Consider the following 25,196-nt stretch of genomic DNA (forward strand, 5'->3'; position numbering starts at 1 on the left):
GAGCCCTACCTTAACAAAGAGTTAAAAGGTCAAGTAATAGGCTCGGAAAATAAGCAAACAATGGGAAAAAAAAACTCTGACTATAGAAAGTTACTATGGTGACAAGGAAGATCAAAACACACACTTAAAAAAAGACAATCAAAGCTCCTACATTCAAAACCTCCAAGAAAAATACGAATTGGTCTCAGGCCATGGATGAGTTCAAAAAGGATTTTGAAAATCAAGTAAGAAAGGTAGAGGAAAAACTGGGAAGAGAAATGAGAGTGATGCAAGAAAATCATGAAATATGAGTCAACAGCTTGCTTAAGGAGACCCAAAGAAATACTAAAGAAAATAATACCTTAAAAAACAGACTAGGCCAAATGATAAAAGAAGTCCAAAAAACCAATGAGGAGAAGAATGCCTTAAAAAGCAGAACAGGTCAAATGGGAAAGGAGGTACAAAAGCTCACTGAAGAAAATAATTCCTTAAAAATTAGAATGGAGCAAGTGGAAGCTAATGACTCTATGAGAAATCAAGACACACTAAAACAAAACCAAAAGAATGAAAAATAAAAGACAATGTGAAATATCTCATTGAAAAACCAACTGACCTGGAAAATAGATCCAGAGAGAGAATTTTAAGATTATTGGACTACCTGAAAGCCATGATCAAAAAAGTGCCTAGACATCATCTTCCAATAAATTATCAAGGAAAACTACCCTGATATTCTAGAACCAGAGGGTAAAATAGAAACTGAAAGAATCTACTAATAACATCCTGAAAGAGATCCCAAAATGAAAACTCCCAGAAATATTACAGCGAAATCCCAGAGTTCCCAGGTCAAGAAGAAAATATTGCAAGCAGCCAGAAAGAAACAATTCAAGTATCATGAAGCCACCATCAGGATAATGAAACATTTAGCAACTTCTACATTAAAGGATCAGAGGTCTTGGAATATGATATTCCAGAGAGCAAAGGAGTTAGGATTATAACCAAGAATCACCAACCTAGTAAAACTGAGTATAATCCTTCAAGGGGGGAAATGGATATTCAATGAGGTAGATGAATTTCAAGCATTCCTGAGAAAAGACCAGAGCTGAATAGAAAATTTGACTTTCAGATACAAGACTCAAGAGAAGCATAAAAAAGTAAACAAGAAAGAGACATCATAAGGGATTTATTAAAGTTAAGCTGTTTACTTTTATACATGGGAAGATGATATTTGCAATCCATAAGACCTTTCTCATTATTAGAGTAGTAAAAGGAATATACATAAAGGGCACAGGTGTGAATTGAATAGGAAGGGACAATATCTAAAAAATTAAGGTATGAGAGGGGAATGTACTGGGAGAAGGAGAAAGGGAGAGGTAGAATGGGGTAAACTGTCTCACATAAAAGAAGGAAGAAAAAGCTTTTATAATGGGGGGGAAGAGGAGGGAGGGAAGGGTACACCTTGGTCTCATCAGAATTGGCTCAAAGAGGAAATAACATACACACTCAATTGGGTATGGAAATCTATCTTACCCTACAGGAAAGTAGGGGGGGAAGGGATATGAGAAGGGAGGAGGTGATAGAAGAGAGGGCAGATTGGGGGAAGGGTGGTTAGAAGCAAAACACTTTTGAGGAGGGACAGGATCAAAGGAGAGAGAGGATAGAATAAACAGGGCGGGGGGATAGTTGCCAATGGTAACTGTGAAAGAAAAATTTAAAGTGTTTCTCTGATAAAGGCTTCATTTCTCAAACACAAAGAACTGAGTCAAATTTATAGAGTGAGAGCCATTTCCCAATTAATAAATGATCAAAATTTTTCATGAAGTTTTTTTTTGTCTATGTTTTCTTTCACAACATGACTATCACGGAAGTGTTTTACGTGACTACACATATATAATCTATATCGAATTGCTTGCCTTCTCAACGAGGGTAAGTGGGAAAGGAGGAAGGGAGAGAATCTGGAACTCAAAGTTTTAAAAATGAATGCTAAAGATTGTTTTTACACATAACTGGAGAAAAATAAAATATTAAATTTTAAAAAAAGAAAAAAAGAAATTAAATGAAAGACCCCCATGACCTAGAATACATCTTTTCAGATTCTAAACTGTTTCTTAGTTTTAGAAACTCCATGGCAGGGATCAGGTGAATGTTATTGTTGATTACAACCTCTTGCTGATTGCTGTTAAATCGTTTTTCAGTTGTGTCTGACTCTTCATGACCCTGCTTGGGGTTTTAGATCCTGGACTGGTTTGACATTTCCTTCTCCAGCTCATTTTTCCAGGTGAGGAAACTGAGGCAAACAGGGTTAGGTGAGTTGCTCAGGATCACAGAGCTAGTAAGTGTCTGAGGCCAGATTTGAACTCAGGAAGATGAGTCTTCCTGACTCCAAGCCCAGCACTTTATTTGCTGGGCCACCTAGCTGCTGTTGATTGTGGACCTCTCTTAAAGCAAGGAGTTAAGAAAAACCTCATTTCTAACATGTGCTGTAAGACACAGGCAAGTTTTTAACATCAGCCATGAATGTCTATCAGGAATGTGCTGGTAAATGTTTAAAGATCAGCTCTTCAGAAAAATAAAATGCCTATACGTTATGCGCTTTTAAGTCTAATCTGGATTGCTAACATTTTCTTCATCATTTTGTTAGTCTAAACAATCGACAAAACAATAACCCAAGTCCTGACTTGTAGTGTTTTTCATAATGTAAATGTTTACATCAAAAATTTAACAATCAGCTGTCAGGGGCTGGTTTAAGCTAGCTGCAGCACATCCCTATAGCTATTTAACTTCTTCGGTTAATTAGCTCTACTTTTATCAATAAATTTCCAAAATCTACTATTGGAAAAATAAATATGTCATACTGTTACGTGTTCGCTTATATTCCCTATGTGCTGAATCCTGCATTTCCACCTAAAGAGTAAGCTCTTGAATGCTTAGTGCTAAGCACATTACAGGCAATTAATAAATATTTGATGAATGAATGGATAATGGAATGTATACTATGAAATGCCTGTTGAGTTCAATGCCCACAATCAAGACTCTGAAAAGCATTTATCATAGAAAAGATTAAGGAACTCATCTGTTCATTTACTAGAAATGTACTGAATACCTACTCTGGACAATAGAAAGTACTGAGGGCTATATGTAGATGAATTAAAATATGGTCCCTTAACTCAAGGAGTTTATAATCTACTAGGAATAGGGAGCAGATAGATAAAAAATATACAGAAATTGAATGTAATATAAATTATAATAAGGAACACTCAAAAAATCACTCCTATATGCAAGTGATCCAACAACTCAAGATAGACATCTCCTTTTCTCAATAAAACACAAGGCAATTTCCCTCATAGTTGGAAGGCACCATTATTGTCCTGCAAACAACTGATCCGTACAGCTTATGACAAATTCAATTAACATTTATGAAGTGTGCGACCTATTGGGGATTACAAAGATGACTAATCCAATGGCTTTTGCCTTCAGGGAGTTTAGAGTATAGTAAGAGAGGTAAGGTGTGAACAAAAATAATTCTAACTACACAACTGAATGTGGAAAAGTGCATATAAAAGCAACTTAAAGGGAATATATAAAAGAGGAGTGTCTGATTTAAATATCATACACTTAAAGGGGAGTAATGTGAGTAAGGCCAAACTTGTGGTCTAGAATCAGACTGGGGAAAGGACTCAAGCTAAGCAATTTGGATTAGTACAGTGGTGGGATTCAAACGAATTAACAACTGTTTCTGCACAGAATCCAGCCAAGGCGCCACCCCTGCCGCTGACGTGGCGGGTGCAGGCCCTGCCTCCTCTAACAACCGGTTCACAGAACTAAACCTAAAATTAGGTACTGGTTCTACTGAACCAGTGCAAACTGGCTGAATCCCACTGCTGACTTAGCACAGTGCTTGGCACGTTGTTGTTGCTGCTGTTAAGTCATTTTTCAGTTGTGTCCTACTCCTTGTGACCCCATTCAGGGTTTTCTTCCCAAAGATACTGTAGTGGTTTGCCATTTCCCTCTCTGGCCCATTTTACAGATGAGGAAATTGAGGCAAACAAGGTTTAGGGATTTACCCAGGGTCACACAGCTAGTGATTGTCTGAGACCAGATTTGAACTCATGAAGATGAATCTTCCTGATTCCAAGCCCAGTGCTCTATCCATTGTGCCACCTAGCTGCCCTGGCACCTAGCAGGCATTTAATAAATGCTTATTGCTTGATTAAGTGATGCTGTGGAGAACCTTGAACCTCAGACTAGGGAATTTGGCTGTGAGCACCCTTATTCACAGCGCACTGATTTGTCATGAAACACACAGGAAGGTTAGTATTTCTCTTGCACGAACACAGAAAAATAATGCGGAAATAATACTGGTTAAAAGATAAGCTTCAGGACAATTCTGGAAATCACTTTTGCCAAAGATATGAGAACAAAACCTCACATTACATTTTGACTGGAGGCAAGATAATATTCATTGTTTAAAATCCCCTAAGTCTGTGTAACTACAGCAGTATGGAGTTGCCCATAGAGCCAGAATCCCATTTTATGAAACTTTACAGGTCATAGATTATGAGCTGGAGTGGATCTCAGAGGCCATCTAGTCTAATGTCTTCATTTTGCAGATAGGGAAACAGGCCCAGGGAGGATAAGTGACTTGCTGAAACACTCTTCAGAAGTCGAATTTGAACCCAGGCTCTTTGACCCAAGAAACAATATTCTTTTCACTATAGCAGGCTGCCCCTCTTGTGAATTCTCTGTATTCTCACCCATCCAACTCTATAACATTCAGATAGTTTGATGGACAGACATAGGGAACGCCAGACCCATGAAGTTTATGCTTCCCAGAATTTCATTAGTCATAAGAAAACTCACACTATCATATATATGTATATATACACAGATACATATATATGTATATACACTCACCTACATACGTGTATATATACACATACAGACATACATGCACATACACCTACGCACAATACCCCAAATGAATACTTCCTTCTACCTTCATGTTATCCTGATTTTGTATATCTTTCTGTTATGGCCCACTGCTCTTGGTGGGGAATCAGGGAGAGCAGAGGTAGGATGAGAAGGGGAAAATATGAACTTGGTTCAGCTGACTTTACAGATCAGAAGCTAAAATAAACATATGATGATCTAATAGGACTCTCACCAAATAAGGACACAGTTCTCCACTCTGCCACCTGAACCTTTGTGAGGGTTGGGGGCAGGAGGTAAGGTGGAGGGAGGGATTGTGTCAATAAGATCTACAACTAAATAAAAAGAAGGACGCAAAGTTTCAGATGGAAAGAGTAGGTTCACTCATGGTTCCAAGAGGTGAGTTAGTACAAAGTTCTTTGAGTGTCTCTCCTGCAGTAAAGTACCAAGTACCAAGAACTTCAATGAGAGCTATGTTGGAATGCTTGATGGCACAGCTTGTTCCTGGATCCCAAATCAATGACCATAGACTTTTGTCTTGCTGGGCTGAACAGCCAGCAACACGGGGTGGGGTTTCAGCAAATAATTCAAGACAATCCAAACAACTGAGAGATGGGAAACATTCTCACGGCAGCTGGAGAAAACAAGAACGACAGGCACAGTTGGAAGGATGTAGGGGTGCAATGTTGCCAGCTAAATCATTTTTGCCCAAAAAAGGAAAGGAGGCCTCCATGTCTGCGGGTGAACAATGGAGGGTCCTCACAGTGAAATAACCTCCACAAGTATGGTAACTCTGTAAAGGCAAATGAATGAACTTAATAAGAGGTTCTTTATTTTTGGAGATGGGATCTCCCAATCTTGCCCAGGGTCTTACTCAGACATCAGTGGGCCTGATCCCAAAGCCTATCAGTATGGAAGTTTTAACCTGCTTCATTTTTCTGACCTGAGTTGGCTTACCCTTCCCTAGGCAGCCTAGTGGCCCTCTCCTCCCAGAGAATTTTATTAGTATATTATTAGCAAATATCTTAGCAAAGATGCCTGGTTGGCTTTAGCCCTACTACATCTCAGAATTCCCAGACTCAACAGTCAACCAGCCTCAGTCTTCCTCAGTAGCAAGGATAATAGATGTGAGTCACTATCCCTGGTCTAGGGATACTTTCCAATCTGGCACTAAATGACACCAAGTGGGCTTGGAAGGTTAATGTTCTTCATATAGATGGCTGAGACACTAAATATTCCAATGGAATTTAAATATATCAAAAAATGTTAGAAAGAAACAAAGGGATGTTCTTTTTCTTTGAAGGGGGAGCAGACTTGTGATTCAATTAGAATGAGGAACCTCCCCTGAGGAAGCCCCTTCTACTCTTGCATATCAACCCCTTCTCTGAAACTTATAGCCTGAAAGAATTACCGGTAATTACCAATTACTGAAAGAATTAAAGGATTTGCACAGGGCCACACTGTCAGTGTCAGAGATCAAGCCAGGTCTTTGTTACTCCAGGGCCAGCTGCCTATTCCTGCACCCCTCTGCCTCTCAGCAGGGTTTTTATCTAAATTTTATTTTTTATAACGTCTACTTCCAAAGACGTTCAAACCATGGGATTTGATCGGTCTTCTTTTCCTTTTTTAAATAGATCTGGGAGCTTCAGTCATTTAGGGAAGGAAAGATATGCTTCAATATATTCTGCTTTTTATGCTAATTAGAGGCAGATTCACTGAATGAAGACCAGGCCCTGAAAATGACGATGACCAAGAATGGTCATCATAAGAAACAGAGACCAACGTAAGTAGTATGAAGACACTCTCAGAGCCTCACTGACTCTAAAGAACACAACCCACTGCGTCGTTATTTTATTCTCTACTCAATGTGCAGGATTAGAAGGAAATCTTGTGTTGCTCAGAGCTGAGAGAAGCTTGACAGATACCATAAAAGATAATTGTGGGTTGGGGGAATGATGGGGGAAAAGGAATCAGAGAAATTGTTTTCTGAAGATGAGAAAAAGGAATCATGAAAGGTGATGATGGCTTGTCATTTCTCCAAAAATAGGTTAAAGAAAATGAGTCTCAGTTCCACTGACTCTTCCTTTACCAATCCTCCTTTTTAAAGGTTTTTCTGTTACATAAGCCCAAAACATGTTCTTGTAATCTCACTAAGGTACAACATACAAGTGTACTGGAACTGAATGCCCTCCTTTAAGCTAATGGACAACAGACAAAAGTAAAGTTTTCAGAGAGGAAACGATAGAGGTAATTAGCAGCACCCTATTCAGTTCTGCAATGTGGAACATATTATCTTGAATATTTTATTTTTCATTGTTCTTTTCACCCCTAAAGCATTCCCCAGGCACAGAAATAACCTCACCCGAATTATAGTTTCTCTTTCTCTATGATATAAAGCCATGAAAGGATTCTTAACACTCTTCCACTTCCCCACTCCCCCAAATCCCCTATCTGGGCAAATCAGACCTAGCCTGTAGTAGCAGGGCATCTAAAGCCTAAAGACAGATGTTCACAGGACCTCGTTTTGAAAGTCTCATGTACTACCATGGAACATGCCATGCCGTCAACTGGAGACTCAATTTACTCACACCAAAAGGCCACAAAAGACTTTGAACAATAGAAGCTGCACAGTTATTTAGAATCTGATAAATCTATTTGGGGTAATCAATCTTAATCTAGCTAGAGAACCCAGTTTGGGCACTCAAAACCTCTTTTTCCCTGTGTCAAAGATGAAAAGTATGTTTTTGGTAAGCAAACAGTTTTCCTGATGGTCTGAATCAGTAACACATCTAGAGCTAGACTGGTAATTGTCATGAAGTTAAGAGTTGTGTTAAAACTGAGTATCATTTGTATAAACTGTGTATTGATTTGTATCCTTCTTATGAATCAAAACAATAAATATCTCTGCTCTTAAGATTGATATTTCTTGACTTGACTTTTCTATTCCTTTTTCTCTCTTTCTTTCCTACTGTCCTTTCAGCTTTCTACATACTCTCTAGTCCTTAAATTCTACCAGCCTCCGAGAATATATCCTTATACTATCACTTCTGTAGTTCTTGGGAGTCTTTACATCACTTTAGTAGACAAACAGCCAGCATTCTCCTAATATAGCAAACACCTATAGGAACTTGTTGGCTTCTTGAAGATAGGAAATATGCCCTATTTATCCTTGTCTTTTTTCCTTCCCACACCGTTGCCTAGCACAGTCTTCCATACAACTTTTTTTTTAAATGCTTCCTTGTAAGAAAAGGGAAAGGGGCCTATTTATACAAAAATATTTAAAAGCTCTTTTTTTGGTGGCAAAGAATTGGAAACTGAGGGGATGCCCATTAACTGGGGAATGGCTGAACAAGTTGTGGCATACGATTGGGATTGAATACTCTTGTGTTCTAAGAAATGATGAGCAGAACAATCTGGGGAGACTTATGTGAACTGATGCAAAGTGAAGGAAGCAGAACCAAGAGAACATGGTACACAGTAACAGCAATATTGTAAGGATAAAACTGTGAAAAACTTAGCTACTCTGATCAAGACAATAATCCAAGGCAATTCCAAGGGACCTGTGGTAAAAATGCTTTCCACCTCCAGAGAGAAAATGAGGAACTCTGAGTGCAGTTTGAAGCATACTTTTTGAACTTTCTTCATTTTTCTTGTTTGTATGTGTATGTTTTCTTTTGTAACATGGCTAATATGGAAATATATTTTGCATGACTTCACATGTATAATTGGTATCATATTTCTTGCCTTTTCATGGGGTGGGGGAAGGGTGGGAGAGAATTTGGAACGCAAAATTTTTAAACTTTAAACTTTTAAAATTTTTTGTTTTTTACATGTAATTGGGAAATATCTAATAGAATAAACATATATTTTTAAAAAGAAACTTAAATACAAGAAATGCTTGCTTTTCGAATAAATGAATGAACAAACTTAGAGCTCTGAAACCACATTTTTAAGGATAATTTCATTGCCATCAGATACATCATAGTTAGGGCATTGATAAGGATGGAAACCCTAGCTGGACATAGAGATAAAACCACATACATACATATATGAAACACACGCATATACATCATCAGCTCTTAGGGTAGTTTAAACATGAGTATTTAAGGACTATGAAACTTTGGATTGAAGTATTTGGATATGTGTTTTGAGGGACTTAAACCCCTAGCACTCTGACATGTGACAGACATTCAATAAAAATAGTCTCAGGGAACAATACCTCAAAACAGTTGGTCAAGTTTTACCCTTTCTCCCTCATCATTTGAGGCACCTCAGTATTGACCAAGCATTTAGAGCTAGTTAAGTCAGCAATCTTCAGTTATTTCATCAATCATTAAATAATTATTCATTATAACACATCACAATAACATATTTATTATGATTGATTATTATCATCAATCATTTCTTTGTATTAGTTGATTATTAAATGCCGGCTTTGTGCCAGGCACTGTGCTAAGCACCGGGGATACAAATTGTACCATGAAACTACTGTTATTGCTCATCTGGCACATATCACGGTACAAGGGGTGAAGTCCCTCAACCCTGACTTGTTTTTAATTAAGGATTTTTTTTTGTAGGGCTGGTATCTGCAGGAAGAGAAAGGCTCTACGTACCCTATTGAAGCCTGCATGGAGAAGAGGAAGGACTGATGTTTCTTCACGTTCACCCGATCTGCAGCAAAGCAGAAAATGTGGTCACTCAGCAGATACAAACCAGGATTCCTCACACTGAAACACGGAAAGAGAGCAATGAGGCAAACACATATTTCGCTCCAACAATGGCCCAAACGGAAGGCTCCTTTTTCTAATTTATCATCTTAATGGGTGGCACTTGCTGATAGGTGTGGACAAATTGTATATACAGCTGTGTATGTTCCTGGGGGTGAAGAGTCCCTGACTTTTCATGCTTTGCACTACCTTTTTAGATGTAAAAATAAACAAACAAATAAAAAACAAAAAAAGTGAAAAAAACCCCACAGAAACCAAAAATCAGCATAAGGTTAATCATAAGATTTAGAGCTAGAAAAGACTTAATCTTCTAACCCAACCTCCTCTTCATTTCACCAATTGGAAACTGAGGCCCAGAGAGGAGGAGTTCTCCAAGATCACACGGGTAGTAAGGAAGGGAGCTGGGCTATAAATCCAAGCCCTCTGATTAAATAATTTACCTTGGCGACAGTTCCTTCCAGCTCTAATGCTAGGATTCCACAATCCAAATCCAGTGCCCATTACACTATTCAATGGTTGTCTCAAATGGGTCACACTACCATTGAGCAGCTATTAGGAGCTTTTTGGCTCTGATTTATGTCTTGCAAATGCCACAGATCTGGAACATCAAGAGTGATCCCTTCACTTCACTGGGCTTCAGTTTTCTCATTTGTAAAATCAGTGGTTTAGACTAGATTATTTCTAAGGCCTTTTCTAGCTCTAAGGTACAATGGTATGTACGTATATGCTGCAGGGAGTGAAGGAGGTAGGCTTATTCCCATTCACAGGGTCTGCAGTTAACACTCATGCTACTAAACAGCTGTCTGGGAATCTTTCATCTCCCCTTCCCCCTGCAGACTCTCATGAACAATGGGGCAGCGACTGAAGAGTTTGTATTTTACAGATGGCACAACCCACGAGCTAACCATGGAAGAAGCTAACTTGTGAATATAGGCCCATCAAACTAATAGGTTTAGAAAGGAAAGGCACGAGAAAAAAAAAGATTAGAGTTCCTAAGGCAGGAACAGTTTTCAATAAAGAGTGTCCCTAGACTCAAACTATATTAAAGACCCTGAAAACATCTGCTAATGAAGGCTGGCCTTGTAACCAATGTTTGATGAAGGACAATGCCAGCAGCTACATCTCATCACCAGTCTTGACCCAAGGAGGTAGGGCTGTCTCTATTAAGAGAGAGAGAAAGGGTATTACAGAGACATCCTGTATCAAGGGGGTAAAAAAAAACCTACTAGAACACACCATTGAAAGGAAACTAAATAAAACTGAATAAATGGATAAAGAGATGAAAACCTAAAAGAACAGTTCTACTGCCTGATGTTTTACTTGATATTAAAATTTTATCTAATACAGGGTGTCCCAAAAGTCTTAGTGAGGCTCAAAACTGACCTAAGACTTTTGGGTCATCCTGTATTTGTAACGGGGCCCCGCACCTAATTCGGGGCCTAAAAGGAAACATTTATTCTTCCAGCAACTCAGGGGAGAGAATCCCTCCCCTGAATAAGACATTAGCCTTGGAAATAATCCCTTGCCCAGGGCTAGGATTAATTTATGCCAGGCAAGCAAAAAAAGAATACATGTTTCATTGGTTTTGATGCTAAGGTTATTTCTAATATCAAATCAGTTTGGGGGAAAGGTGGAAAGGGTAGGTGGAAATAACCAATTTAGAAAAGAAGGTATGTGGACGAGGTAAAGTTTTTGTCTTTGGTTTTAAGACATTAACATAGTGTGAACATCTCAGTATCTTCAGAGGAGAAAATGCAAGAAAAAGGATTAGAAAGAAGATACAACCTTAGGTTGCCATCACTCATTACTACCACCACCACCACAAAAAAAGTTTAGAGATTCTCTTAACCAACAGTGCTCAAAGGGCTATGAGGGATGGTGGCACAAGATAAACAACTTTTCTATTCATTTTTATAGTAAAAAGTGATCTGGAGTTCAATTGGGAAGAGAAGCTTTGTGGAAAAGGAATTCAGGGTATAGCAGACAAAGATATTTTGCTGGAAGGATAATTCTACCACTAGGACTCTACTTTCTATCAATCTACCTTTGGATGAAAATGCCATAAGATTCTGGGAATTTCACATTGGAAAATGACCTTAGAGATCATTTAGTCAAACTGTCTCATTTTATGTCTAAAATATCTAAGTGACTTGGCCAAAGTCACAAGCAAGTAAGTGAGAAAAAGCAGAATTCAAATTCAGGTCTTGGGAATCCAAATCCAGGGCTTTTTACATGACATCATGCTCTCTCCCTACATACATATGACAAAGGTCAGCCTTTCCTGGGGCTCTCCACATCATGAGAGGAACCTTACCCATCTTGATCTACAAGGATTGATGACAGAAGCTGTGACCATCACTATAATATGGTCAGCTCCCAACAGGCCTTAAACCTTCATTCATATTTTATTTTTATCAGTCTTAATAGTGGCCAATGGCAACAACAAGAAGAAAATAAGACCCCGGCTATATCAGAAGGCTGAGTGTCCCCAGTGTCTCTAAACCGATGGGACTAACTTCAAATGGTGACACATGTGAATTTCAAATCATCTTTCTTTGTTTAAAAAGTTGCTCATAAATCAGTTTACTGGTCACTTGGTAGAGAAAACCCAACTTGACTAGGAATGTTTTCAAAACTCCTTCAGTCATCTAGTGGTCTCCCTTTCTTTTCTTTGCATATCAAAACTTCAGTTCCTTGTTCTAATTCTGCCACTTACTAGCTGTGTTACTCTGGGTAAGCCACTTAACCTCTCTGTTCCCATCTTCTTCCTTTATAAACCAAGGAAATCATCATGATTGCTGAGGCTCTGCCTCACTCTAACATCCCATGAATCTGTCCCTTCCCCTAGAGCTTGTTTTAAGGGTCTAGCCAGAAGCTTGGCAATCCTCTTTTCTTCCCAGTGAATACAGAGTATTGTTCTCATGCTATATTTTGTTTCTTCTTAAGTGGAAAAGCCAAGCATTTTCCATTTATTTTTTTTAAAGAATAAGAATGATTTGGAATAAAATTCTCTCCAAAGTTCCTCCCTGGTTTTGTATTCACTCCTAACATATGATGACCCTTCCAATTCCCTGGGGTTTAAAAAAAAGATCACATAATGGTATCATTAACTACTGCTAAAATCAATTAGACAAGATAAAGGTTTGAAATCTACAAAGAAAAAAAGTCCTTCCAGAAATTTGCACAACAAATGACAACTCCAGAACTCCTAGCCCTCTTTCTTGGTAGACTTGCACAAAGCCAAAGGAAATCCCTATTGTTTTGCTGGATTTTGAATTGGAGACACATAAAACAAATGTCTCAAGATGAAAAGCAACTACCTTCCAGCTGGGGGAAATAATATAAAAGAACTTACATATGTGAAACAACTGCAAGTATAACCGTGTGTTCTGATGGATTCGTAGCTCGGATTGATCTGAAACGAGAAGATGCAAAGTCCAACAACATTCATTGTCTTTGCTTTGTCAAGTTGGTCCCATATGGCATTCTTAGTACTTTAAATAGCACAACATCATTTAATCAGCAAATGAGGTTCTATGCAGGATGGCATCAAGGGCTGTGGGGAGCAGTGAAGTTAAGATGCCCTTGTATCCTGGAGCAAAAACTCACTTTGTTGTTGTTTTTTTACTTGATTCAGGAGAAGTCAATGCATTTTCCCGGCAATTTTCCAGTAGATCAGAGCTGCCAATTTTCCACTTCAAAACTTGGCAAATTCCATTGAAATTCCATGTTTTCTGGTTCAATTTCCATTTTGAACAAAAAAAACAGAAAAAAAACTGGCAGCCCCACAATCCTCCAGTTATTTGTATGTTATTGGGGATTTTTTTTCATGTTGGAGCTTTCTCCTTTTAAGATAGTGTTGTACCAGAAGCGAGTGAGACACGCCACAGAGTACAAGTTTTAAATGGAGAATTTATTAGCCGGCAGCCATTGGGGTCTTGCTACCCAAACCAATGGCCCCGTGTTGGGGTGAAGGTGTGACTTACATAGGACATGCGGGGGTACAGTGGTTAATTATCTCCTGGAACTTACGGGCCAGGTCACAGGGTGGGGGGAACAGGAACAAAGGTCCTGGCTGATCAAAAGATTCTGTCAGGTTATCATTAAGTGGGATAATATTATTGACATTCCTTGGTGAAGTCACGGAGCCCCAGGGATATCTGCTAGACAGAAAGGGTCTGCCAGGTTATCCTTCAGTGGGATGGTCCTATCTATTGACATTCCTTGGAGGAGTCACAGGGCCCCAGGGATACCTGCTAAATGCCGAAGAGATGTGAGTCCATTCTTTCTGGGGGTGCTTGTCAGTAGGTAGGGGGTTTCTCGGGGGTTCCTAACAGTAACTGATTTTTCCAGTATTACAATAGTAGTCCAGAAAGATGACTTGAAAATAAAAATTAAGATATTCTTTAGCAGCCAGAGATACAAAATACAACTCAAATCCTTTTTGCAATAAACTCCAAGTACTCATTTAAAAGCTTTTTTGTTGCAGTGGATTCAGTGAAAAACAAAAGTTGCTTAGAATATTTCTTAAATAAAAATCTGCAGATCCCCTCCACAACCAAACAAAAAATTTGCCCTATATAAATACGTATAAGAACAAGAACTAGACTTGTGATTTCAGTGACTTAGGGATTGCATAGGATCATGAACTTAGATATGGAAGGGACCTTAGAAGTCAGTGAGTCTGAATCTCCTCATTTTATGGATGAAGAAACTGAGGCTGAGAGAGACTAAGTAACTTGACTAGGGTCATAGATGATAGATGTCTGAATCAGTATTTAAACTCAGGTCTTCTGGACTCCAAGCCAAGCGCTCATATGAGGTCTACTTATCTTCCTAGGAGCTAATCTAATATTCTATTTTTCTTCCTTCCTATGTAAGATTACTTTTGTCTGCTTTGTATATGACTTGCATGCTGTCTCCTCTTATAGAATGTCAGCTCTTTGAGGGCAGAGATTATTTTATTTTTGTCTTACTTTCCTTAACACATGCCTAGGTACTCAATATATATCTGTTGATTGATTGATTGTGCAGTCTATGGGTTAGTGACTTGGAAGGCATCTAGAATCTCGAATCTTAGCCCAGATCCAGTTGTTTCTACCTATTATATTTTGGTTGGTTGTTGTCTTTCATTCTAATAGAGGACAAAAATGACATCACTATATTGAGGTCAAGATACAGTGTGTCTGACTGTGGCTGATCAGACCAATATGAGTTCAGAAGGCTCTACCACAGGTCAGGTACAAATAGTCCACGTGAATATTTGGAGTGAAGATAGTTCTAAATTTGCACATTTCACATTTCTTTTGAGCTACTGCAATTCTGCTTCACTCATAGAGCACAGTGCCTTATTTGACGCTGGCACACCATGCTAGAAGGTCCTGTGCCAGTGTCTCCTATGTCACACAATCAATTTTGGTTACTGCTTGTCTTTGAGAACATTGACATTTCTCATCCACTTGCCATCAGTGATGATTTAATGATGCATGCTTCCTAGGTTAGAGCTAAGAAAGTCTGATCCATAGGATGAGCCGAACGTCAAGGCTGATCCTTGGGTAAAATTTTTAAGTTAGAGAGGTTTGCCTTTGGCTCTTGTGGTTCTCCTCTCTACCCTAGTTGCCATTTTGGCTTCTTCCCTTTCAGTGCTCTACTGTTACCCCAAGTAATAAAGTCAGTACAGGGAGCTGTGGAGGAAAGAAGGCAGCAGATGTTGATCTCCTCTCTGCCATGTTGTGTTAGGATACTTAAAATTAGCAGAAAAAGAGAAGAGCTCTCAGTGTTTCTAAAGAACGGCCCTTCTACTGTTGGTATAGATTGTTTTAACATAGTGAGCTGGTGAGATCTTGGCATGGTAGAATGGTGTTACTGTTTGGTTTTCCCTGTATGTCTCTGTTAGTGTTCTCCTGTACTATGTGAATCTCTACTAATGTTCCACGTCCTATGTACAAAGCCAGGCTATAAGCTACCTAAGACCTTGGCCACAAAGACCACCAAAAGGTTTGGTGGTAAAGAAGAGTTCCAGGATCAGTGACAGATGTTACTTTCACAACATCTAATGACTTGTTCCTTACTGTGTTAGACCGTCAGTTCCGCGGGCCCAGAGGCATTTGCCCTCACTGGGTAGTTCTAGATTTTTTAAAAAAATTTATTTTCACTCAGGAAATCTTACCCATATCATGTTCCATTTTCTTAGGACCCTACTCCTTGCTTGCAAAGATTGGGGGTAGGGAGGGTATGCAGGACATGGGTAGAAGGAGTAGCCGGACGAGCTAAAAATCTCAGTTATTGTGCCATTCAGTCATGTCTGACTCCTCATGACCCCATTTGGGGTTTTCTTGGCAAAGATACTGGAGTGGTTTGCCATTTCCTTCTCCAGCTCATTTTACATTTGGGGAAACTGAGGCAAGCAGGGTTAAGTGACTTGCCCAGGGTCACACAGCTAATAGGTGTCTGAGGCCATATTTGAACTCAGGAAGATGAGTCTTCCTGACTTCAAGCCCAGTGCTCCATCCACCATGCCACCTAGCTGCCTACTGTGTTAGTGAGTACTAATGGGTAAGGAAAGTATTAAATAGGGGACAATACTTTAGCTCAAATGTGTTACTCTAATGGTGGGAACTCTAGGAACCTGTCATAGACCAATGGAGAAGAATTTTGGGGGGAAAAGGCAGGTATTTTCTCTCAATATCACCTAGGAAACTTCTTATTCAACCTCCCCATGAATCTTACCCTATTAACCTGTATTTACTTATTTGTCTATGTTGAGCATGTTTAGATATTTCAGAGAAATAAAAATGAAATCTCTCCTAATGAGAGAATTGATCAGTAGCAAACATTTTAGTGAGACATGTACCCCGCTATCTTGCCCAAAGCCTAAAGTAAATATTTGAAAAATCTGAGTTTTAAGGTTTCCTCCTCATCCTCAATTCTACTAGTGTAGACAGACATCTTTCTTATAAGACAATGCTTTCTTTCCTGACATTTAAGGAAAAACACAAAATTTGTCTGTAAAATAAAAATCTTGTTCCGATATTCTGATCACTTCCTATACATTTTCATAACTGTTGGAACTTGTACCATCTAACTACGGACTGAGGTCCGAAAAAATTATAAATCTATGTGATAATGAAGGTAATGAGGATTAGAAAAAATTAATATATTTAGTTGAAAGTGTGTCCATGATACCTTCAGAAACTTAAAGAAGCACAGTGTATAATGAGATTGGAAAGAATTTCATCCAAATATTGTACAGGTACATTCCTAAGTACACAAGGTATTGGATTAAGGGAAAAAAATGTAAACATGTTACTCAAAATAGTTTTTCCAGCTTGCTTCATAAAAGATCCTCATCTGAGAGTCAGGGGGCTCTAACAAAGGAACAAAGAGGCACAATTTTGTAGTCACTTTTCTTCACTTGTGAATTCCTCATTGTGGTACTGAAAGACCCCAACAAGTAATTTTCCTGCCTTTGACTTTACTTGCTTAATTCTGTAAAAATTTCTAGGATCAGATTTGACTCCTGAGATGGAGTTAGTCCTGGTCGCTAACTTCATTAGTGCATTGTTGATGGCTATCTTCCAACCATCCCAGTTCCAGACTGAATTATTACTCATCCTTGGCACCTATTTATAAACATGAGTAACTTTTCTTCACTGAGTTCAAATACTTTTGAAAACAGGGAAGTAGAACCCTTGGGTACCTAGAAGATGAGAAGTAGGACTGGCTTTGCTAATTTAGTTTTAAACCTGCTCTATGATGGAATCCATCTATGGCAGGCAAGGAGAAAAAGGCATTTCTAACTGTTTTGATCCTTTTTCATTTTGTATTTTGTTGGCGAGGGAGCAATGGAGACTAAAATATCTAATTCGAAGCTTAACTCCACCCAAAGAGTAAGAATTTTGTAGATGTTCATGCCTTCCCTGAAATGTGGTAAATGACTGTGGACTCACAGAGTACTCTGGGGCAGTGGGGTCAAATTCAAATAGAAATGGGGCCACTATGCTGTACATAAGGATCCCTGCATACTGACTTAGAAAACCACATATGAACATAATCTATATTCTACTGTATTTTCATTTATTTTAAAGATATTTTCCATTTACATTTTAATATGGTTTGGCTACATTACATTCAGGGTGGCAGTCTGTTATCATTTGGAACCTGCCTTTTTGGCGCTATTTAAATTTTAGAAGTAGACCATGATATGGAAAATTTGTAAGAGTCACTATAGCTATCCTAAAGGGAACCTGTCATAATACCAACAAACCATTTAGGAATATTTTCAGATGACTCCAATCAAAGTGTAAGAAGAATCATATGAAGCTGTTAAGTGCTGACATTCTTTAGGCACATGAAACTGACAAATTACCTGCAGACAGCTTCTGCATCAAAGTGTTGGTCTTGTCTGTGGTCGATTACAATGATTTCATGGTGCTTATCTAAAAAGCACTCAAGGGCAGATTCTGGAGTTCGAGCAATATTACATCTGTAGCCAGCTCTATCACAGGCCCACCAGAATCCATCACTTTGACTGTCTTCCTTTGCAAAAATCAGCAAAACCTGAAATATAAGGAAAATGTCATTCCCAGAGCAAAGGGACAAGATGATTATGCTTAGAGAAGGCTTTAAAAACATAGACTCAAGTATTTTAAAACATTTTTCCTAATTAGTTTTGTTTGAGGAGAAATTAAAATGCTAAATTGACAAGAAAACTTATCTGTGTGCATCTGCTATCATTTTCATATATTAAATGACATACTTCCAATTCTGCTTCTCATTCTTCATATGCATAACTATATCAAGAATGGATGTAGTATTGGGATTTCTCACATGATCAATTCCCAAATGCATCTTACGTGTTAAAAAGGCTAGTCACCAATACAAAATTAAGTAGATTTAGAAGCAATCTTTGACATTTTCATTGTTCCTTTTTCTGTTTTCATAAAATTTGATATCCAGAAGCCCTAGTAATTCATTTCACACATTAAAAGATCATCACACACAAGTCATGTCTTAGTTGTATCTGCTGGGGGTTGGGAGTGAGTGGTGGGCAGAAGAAAGATAGGGATAGAAATAAAGGTAAAAAAAAAAAACCTCAGCTAATAGGAGGCCATTTATACAGTAAAACTACATTTGAAAAAAAACCCCTCCTCACCAGTTCCGAACTATTTGTATTTCAATATCAGAATGTATGTTTTAAGTAGGTATAAGAACAGAATGCCTGTGGGAGTTGCTTTGAAACTTGCAAAGACTATTATGTAACAAGTTGATACTGAAAAGTTGTACACTAGTTGACAGATGGGTGGAATATAGGCAGTCTTAAACCTGAGACAAAGTGGGTGGATCTGGGAAGTCTTCTAAGCTGGGATTCTGGTCAATTGTAGGGATACCGAAGATGTAGTGGGGTAGGAAATATGAAGACAGTGGAGACAATGCCCATTAACAGAAATGGGAAATGGACTCGTGGAGGAACTTGGCACTGATGCCATTCACCAAAGGACAAAAAGCAGACAGCATGATCTAAAAGTCAAGATTGGTTGCAGGGAGACATCCAAGCCCCCTACAATAACTCAGGCAGACAAAAGACAGAAAGGAACATCCTGTAGGTGTTAATGTGAGCTCTTTGATGGCAGAGACTGTCTCACTTTGGTATTTCCATCTCAAGAGTTAGGCACAGTACATGGCACATAGTTGCTACTAAATAAATGTTTGTTAATTGTCTGTTATTAATGGAAAGTACAAGGCCTATATTTGGAACAAGGTGGTAGGAAGTCATAGACACAACAGGATTTGTTTAAAGTCCTCTGGCCTTAAGGATCTCAGGTCATTGTAAGGCATTAATAAACTTTAAACCTCAAGCTGCTAGCATTAAGCTAGGTGTAGTTTGTTACAGGACATAGGATACACACCAGTGGCATCCTGAACCTTCCTCTGTTTTCCTAAACCAAGGCTTCCCAATGGTTATGAGCATAATCTCAAGGGTTTGGATTCATTCACTCAAAGCAGTCACCGCACCAACCAAACTGATCCTGATTTAGCTGAAATAGGGCAAGAAAACATACTTTCATGCAACAGAAAATAGCTGAAGAAAGCTATTGCCTTCTTCTTCCAAAACATTCTGACCATGACAAAACCTGAAAACATTGAATGCAAAGGTTCTAGAGAATGGGAATAATTTATAGATAAAACAAAAAGCAACGAAATTTTAGATATACATAGTATTCATAATATAAGTACTATGGAGTTTGAGAACTGACCAGCATTCTGGGATTTGTAGTTCAGAGGGATGGCCCTGGGAATGACTTCTCAAGGGATGGGAGGGGAGGAAAGGAGAGAGAGAGAATGTGGAACTCAAAATTTAAAAAAAAATGAATGTTAAAAAATGTTTACATGTAATTGAGGAAAAGAAAAGAAAAAATGAAAAAAAGAAAAAAGAAATGAGAAGCCCCGTTTCACTCCTATCTTCAATGGATTGGAAATAACCTCCTTATTTGGACTGAAGCTAACCCAGTCATCCTCTCTTGTGGTTTAGACAGCTCCAAAATTCCACCTCTTCCCTAAAGTTTTCCTGACAAAAGTTAGGCCTCTCTCATTATCTCATTCTATCTACCACTACCTAATGTGCATTTCCTCTATTGGCTGTTTATAACATATATTTTTTTTCTGGGGGACAGGGGTGGGAAACTGACCTGTAATTTCATTAAAATAGGGAATTCCCAGGTAAGGAAACTCCATTTCCCAATGCCGATGGGCATGTGCTCTGCAACCTCTAGTCTCAGAGATTTACCTGCAGTACCTGACAGTGACTTTCCCAGGGTCACACTGCTAGTATGTACCAGAGGAAGGTCTTGAACCCAGGTCTTTCCTGACTTCAAGGCTGGCTCTCTGCCCACTACATCAGCCTTCCTCTTTAGGCTGTAACATGAACTATTCTATCAAGCTGTTGTTTCATTCATTAAGATTTGCTAAAAATTCTTGGCTGCAACATCCTTATACTTGCTTGGCATAATTTTGTCTGCCCCAGGTGGTGAGTTCTGTAAATTAAATACCAACCTCTATACTTAGCAATGCATCACATATTCACTATATTAGACCTAGGTACGTTATACATTTTTTAGTCTTATTCCTTCATCTTATAGAAAACAGAATTAAGGCATGGAGAGGGGAAAGAAATTGAGGCAGTTTGGTGGAGTGAGTAGGACTTTCTGACTTGGAGTCAGAAAGACATTGGTTCATATTTCACTTCAGATGCCAAAGAGTGGTGTAACTCTGAGAAAGCCACAAAATCTCTCTGAACCTCAGTTTCCTCATCTATGAAATGAGAGGGTTGACTGGAAAGACTCACATGAACTGATGCCGAATGGGAGAACATTGCACACAGTAACGGCAGACACTGTATGATGACCAACTTTGATAGACTTTGCTCTCCTCAGCAATGCAATGATCCTAGACTCATGATGGAAAATGCTATTATTACCCAGAGAAAGAATATGGAGTCAATACAGATTGAAGCATGCTATTTTCTCTTTTTTTGTTTTTTCTTTCTTGTGGGTTTTCCCTTTTGTTCTGACACTTCTTTCACAACATGACTAATGTGGAATGATTGTACATGTATAACCTGTATCAGATCGCATGCCATCTTGGGAAGGAGGGATAATTTGGAACTCGAAATCTTATAAAAGTGAATATTGAAAACTAAAAAATAAGTGAATGAATGAATGAATAAATAATGAGAGGGTTGACCTCCATGGTTTCCAAGACCTTTGTGAGGCTAAATTTGTGATCCCATAAGCCTATGTCCAAAACCAGCAAGCTAGAGAGTGGAACTAGTCCAGGGGTAGGGAACCTGTGGCCTCAAGGCCATGTGAGAGCCTAGAGGGCTCAAAGGCCTGCACTTGAGAGCCTAGAGGGCTGCATATGGCCTTGAAGCCATAGGTCCCTCAACCCCAGCACTAGACCCTGGGGTCTCCTACTTCTCAACCCAGTGCAGATAAAACTGTCAGGAACCCTCAGGAAATATCCCTGAGGATACAGAAACAGAAATGCCCAGTTGGGAATTACATAGTGGCTTTAGACTGTGGTGGTAAAAGACTGCGTCATAGTGGATAATGGTTGAGATCTAGCCTATGGACCAGAAAGACCTGGTTCTAGTCCTGACTGTGATACATACTAGCTTTGTGACACACCCTGGACAAGTCACTTAACCTCTTGGTGTTTTAGACAACTGTGTAAGACTGTGAGCTGAAGAAAGTGCCCATCTGCACTGAGCGGGGATTTCCACACTTGGGATTTTTCCATGCTATGAAAATTACAGATCCAGTTCCTACTTCCTATTTACCTGTAAACATAAATCAATCTAGATAACTTGAGATTAGGAGAAACCATTTTGGACTATTTGTCAGGTAGGAAGATTGGAAGGAAGAGAAGAAGGAGGGAAGGAAGGAAGGGAGGGATGGAGGGAGGAAGGAAGGGAAGTAGAAATTTAAATTTGAAGAACTTTCCCATATGCTTATGTCACAGGAAGCCTAAGACACATGTGGTGGGAGGAGCTTCCCGACAGGAAAAGGAAATTATGTCACAAGAAATGCTGAGAGAGTGATGTTATGGCTGCTAATGGCTGCCCTCGTGATGGTTAGAACTGAACAGGCTGACTTAGCTGTACTGTGAGTTTGTCTTTGGGAAGACCCCAGTAGGGGGTTGGAGAGGTTTTGGGATGGCAAGGCTCCAGGATGTTATATGGTATTTTAGGTTCCTTGCTGTTATGATAAAGTGGGCTTACTGGCTGTGGGAGCTGAACATTTGGTTATGGGATATGATTTCCTGGTGTCTGAATAAATGTTATACTTCTTTTACCTCTTTATGGAGAGTCTCTCATACCTTGCGATACAGAACTACACAGGCATATTCATGATTATCGTTGATATTGTGTTTATTGCCTTGCTGATGAAGGAAGGAAGGAAGGAAGGAAGGAGTGAAGGAAGGAAACAAGCATTTATTAAACACCCACTATATACCAGGCACTGAGCTAAGTGCTTTACAAATATTAACTCTTTTGATCCTCACAACAACTCCGGGTGCTAAGTGCTATTATTATCTCTATTTTACAGATAAGGAAACTGAGGCAAAAGAGGTGAAGTGACTTGCTCAGAGTCACACAGCCAGTAAGTATCTGAGGCTGGATTTGAACTCATATCTTTCTGACTCCAGCTCCAGAGCTCTATCCACTGCACCACTTTTCTACCTTGGTAATATAGTACAAAGATACTGATAATTCAACTTTGCCATAACAATCTTTTTCTTAAGGATCATTTGGAGCTGAAGCCTTAACATACATCAAGCTGAAATGTTTTTTTGCCTAAAGTTATGTTTTCTTAAATGCCAGCTTGCTAGAAAACAAACTAAGTTTTCAATATAACCTTTAACTGCTTACTTGTTAAATGGCTTAAAATTTCACCCCACTAACACAGCCCAGTGGCTAGGAGCCAGCACTGAGCACTGAGTGAACACAGTAAAGTCTCACACAAAGAATAAACTTCTCTTCCCCACTGTTAGCCTGTATTTACAATGGTCATCATTTCTTGACTATGTCAGAGGAGAAAAGTAATGAAAAGGGGCCTGACTGCAAATGAATACCTTTAAAGAAATGAAAAGAAAGAGTTTGCAGATGCCAAACATTCCTAAGAAACATTCAAACAATTCAGAAGGCAGCCACAATGTCAAATCGGATTAAATGTTTTTCTCAGTGAGAAAAGTCAACAGTCTGCTACTTTCTGTATCCATGGTACTAGTGCGAGAAATTTAACACACAGGGCCAAGGATTCAGACAAGGTGACACCACTTTTGTCCTGCCTGAGACTAGATGAATTATTGAAGTGCAAACAATAATTTCAATGATTAATGTTTCCATGGCATCACTGAAACTCACTATTTGTCTAATTCATGCTAACCTATGCAGAGAGTCACATTCAGTTTCATATTGATAATCGTAACAAATAATAATGCTCTCACTTGCCTTACAAAGTCTCTTTTAAATATAGCTGGACTTCACTTTAAGGAAACAAAAGAAAAATATGAATATACAAAGCAGATTATTTAAAGGGTAAATTATTTATATTACAAATAATTCATCAAGATGATTCTTTAGGTAACATTTGTAGTTTTTTATTTCCAATTTACAAAAATGTTGAATACAGTCATTCAAGAATTATATGAATATACAAACATATACATAATCTATATATAAACCTGTACATAAATATAAATATATATATGTATGTATATATATACATATATATATATATATATATGGGGGATAGAGAGAGAGAGTGAGAGAGAGAGAGAGAGAGAGAGAGAGAGAGAGAGAGAAGAGTATAGTATGTTGTACTAGATAGAGACCTAGCCTCAGGGTATAACAGATATGAGCAGTGTGGCCCTGGGCTGCTCACTTAACCTTTCAGTGCTCTGCCAAAGCTGTCTAAGATTTCTAGTAGTAGAACAATTGCTAATCTGCACTGTCAGAGAGAGTTTCCTCATCAGAAATTCCCTTTGCCAATGAAATCATAGGTCTGGGGAAAATGGTTTTGAGTCAAAAAACTGAAAATGAATGTCACACTGAAGACAAGAGATTTATGGTAGGTGAGAGCAGGCTGTAATATATAACAAATAAAGAATGATGAAGAACCAAATTAAAGGATGTCATCAAAAAAAAGTATGATAAAAAAAAGAAGCTAGTTTGGTAATATGATGAAAGCAAGGAGTAATGAGCCTCACTGGTATCCTTCTGAGTCACAATAAATTAAGGAAACTCTCTAACATCATGGATGGGTCCTGAGACAGATTTGGATGGGTTGAAATCTGAATCATTAGAGGAAACATACAAATTGATTAAATCAGTGGATTCGTCTGAATATGTGACTTTGTATGTATATGTGTGTATATTGTATGATATATTTATTCACTAACTTTGGGTGTCTCCTAATATGCTCTCCTGAGCCCTTTCTTTTCTTTCTACAGCCTTTCAGGTAGAGAACTCGTCATCTCCCCTGGATTCAATTATCATGTCTATGAAGATGACTTCCAGCATCCATATAACCGTCAGCCCTAGTCTTTCTTGAGGTCTAGCCCTCCATCAATACCTGACTACTGGACATTTCAAATTCTGCATCTGTAGGCATCTCAAATTCAACATGTAAAACAGAATTCATTATCTTTCTCCTTAAACTTACCTCTCCTCCAAACTTCCTTATATCTGTCAAGGGCACCACTATTCTTCCACTCACTTTGGCTCTGGATATTATCTTTGACACCTCACTCTCACTCACCTAACAGACTGAATCCATTGCCAAATCACTTCCATCTCCACAATATTTCTTGTGTCTATTCCTTTCTTTCTACTCCCATAGCCACCATCCTAGGTTAAGATCTCATTACCTCTAGTCTAGACCATTGCAGCTGTCTCCTGATTGGTCTCCCTGCTTCAAGCACCTCCACACTTCAATCCACCCTCCACATAGCTGTCAAAGTGATTTTTTTCTAAAGCACAGGTCTAACCACATTATTCAGTCA

General features: G+C 38.7%; 1 protein-coding gene across 1 annotated transcript in view; it reads right to left on the reverse strand.

Moving 5' to 3' along the window:
• Positions 1 to 25,196, reverse strand: part of PDE8B (phosphodiesterase 8B) — a 143,979-nt gene that overhangs the window by 104,638 nt on the left and 14,145 nt on the right. The window contains 3 exon segments of the mRNA XM_036747076.1: positions 9,519 to 9,576; positions 12,988 to 13,047; positions 18,001 to 18,191. Coding sequence (XP_036602971.1) covers positions 9,519 to 9,576; positions 12,988 to 13,047; positions 18,001 to 18,191 — 309 coding nt within the window.

Source organism: Trichosurus vulpecula, chromosome 1, assembly GCF_011100635.1.
Source record: "Trichosurus vulpecula isolate mTriVul1 chromosome 1, mTriVul1.pri, whole genome shotgun sequence".
Taxonomy (NCBI): Eukaryota; Metazoa; Chordata; class Mammalia; order Diprotodontia; family Phalangeridae; genus Trichosurus; species Trichosurus vulpecula.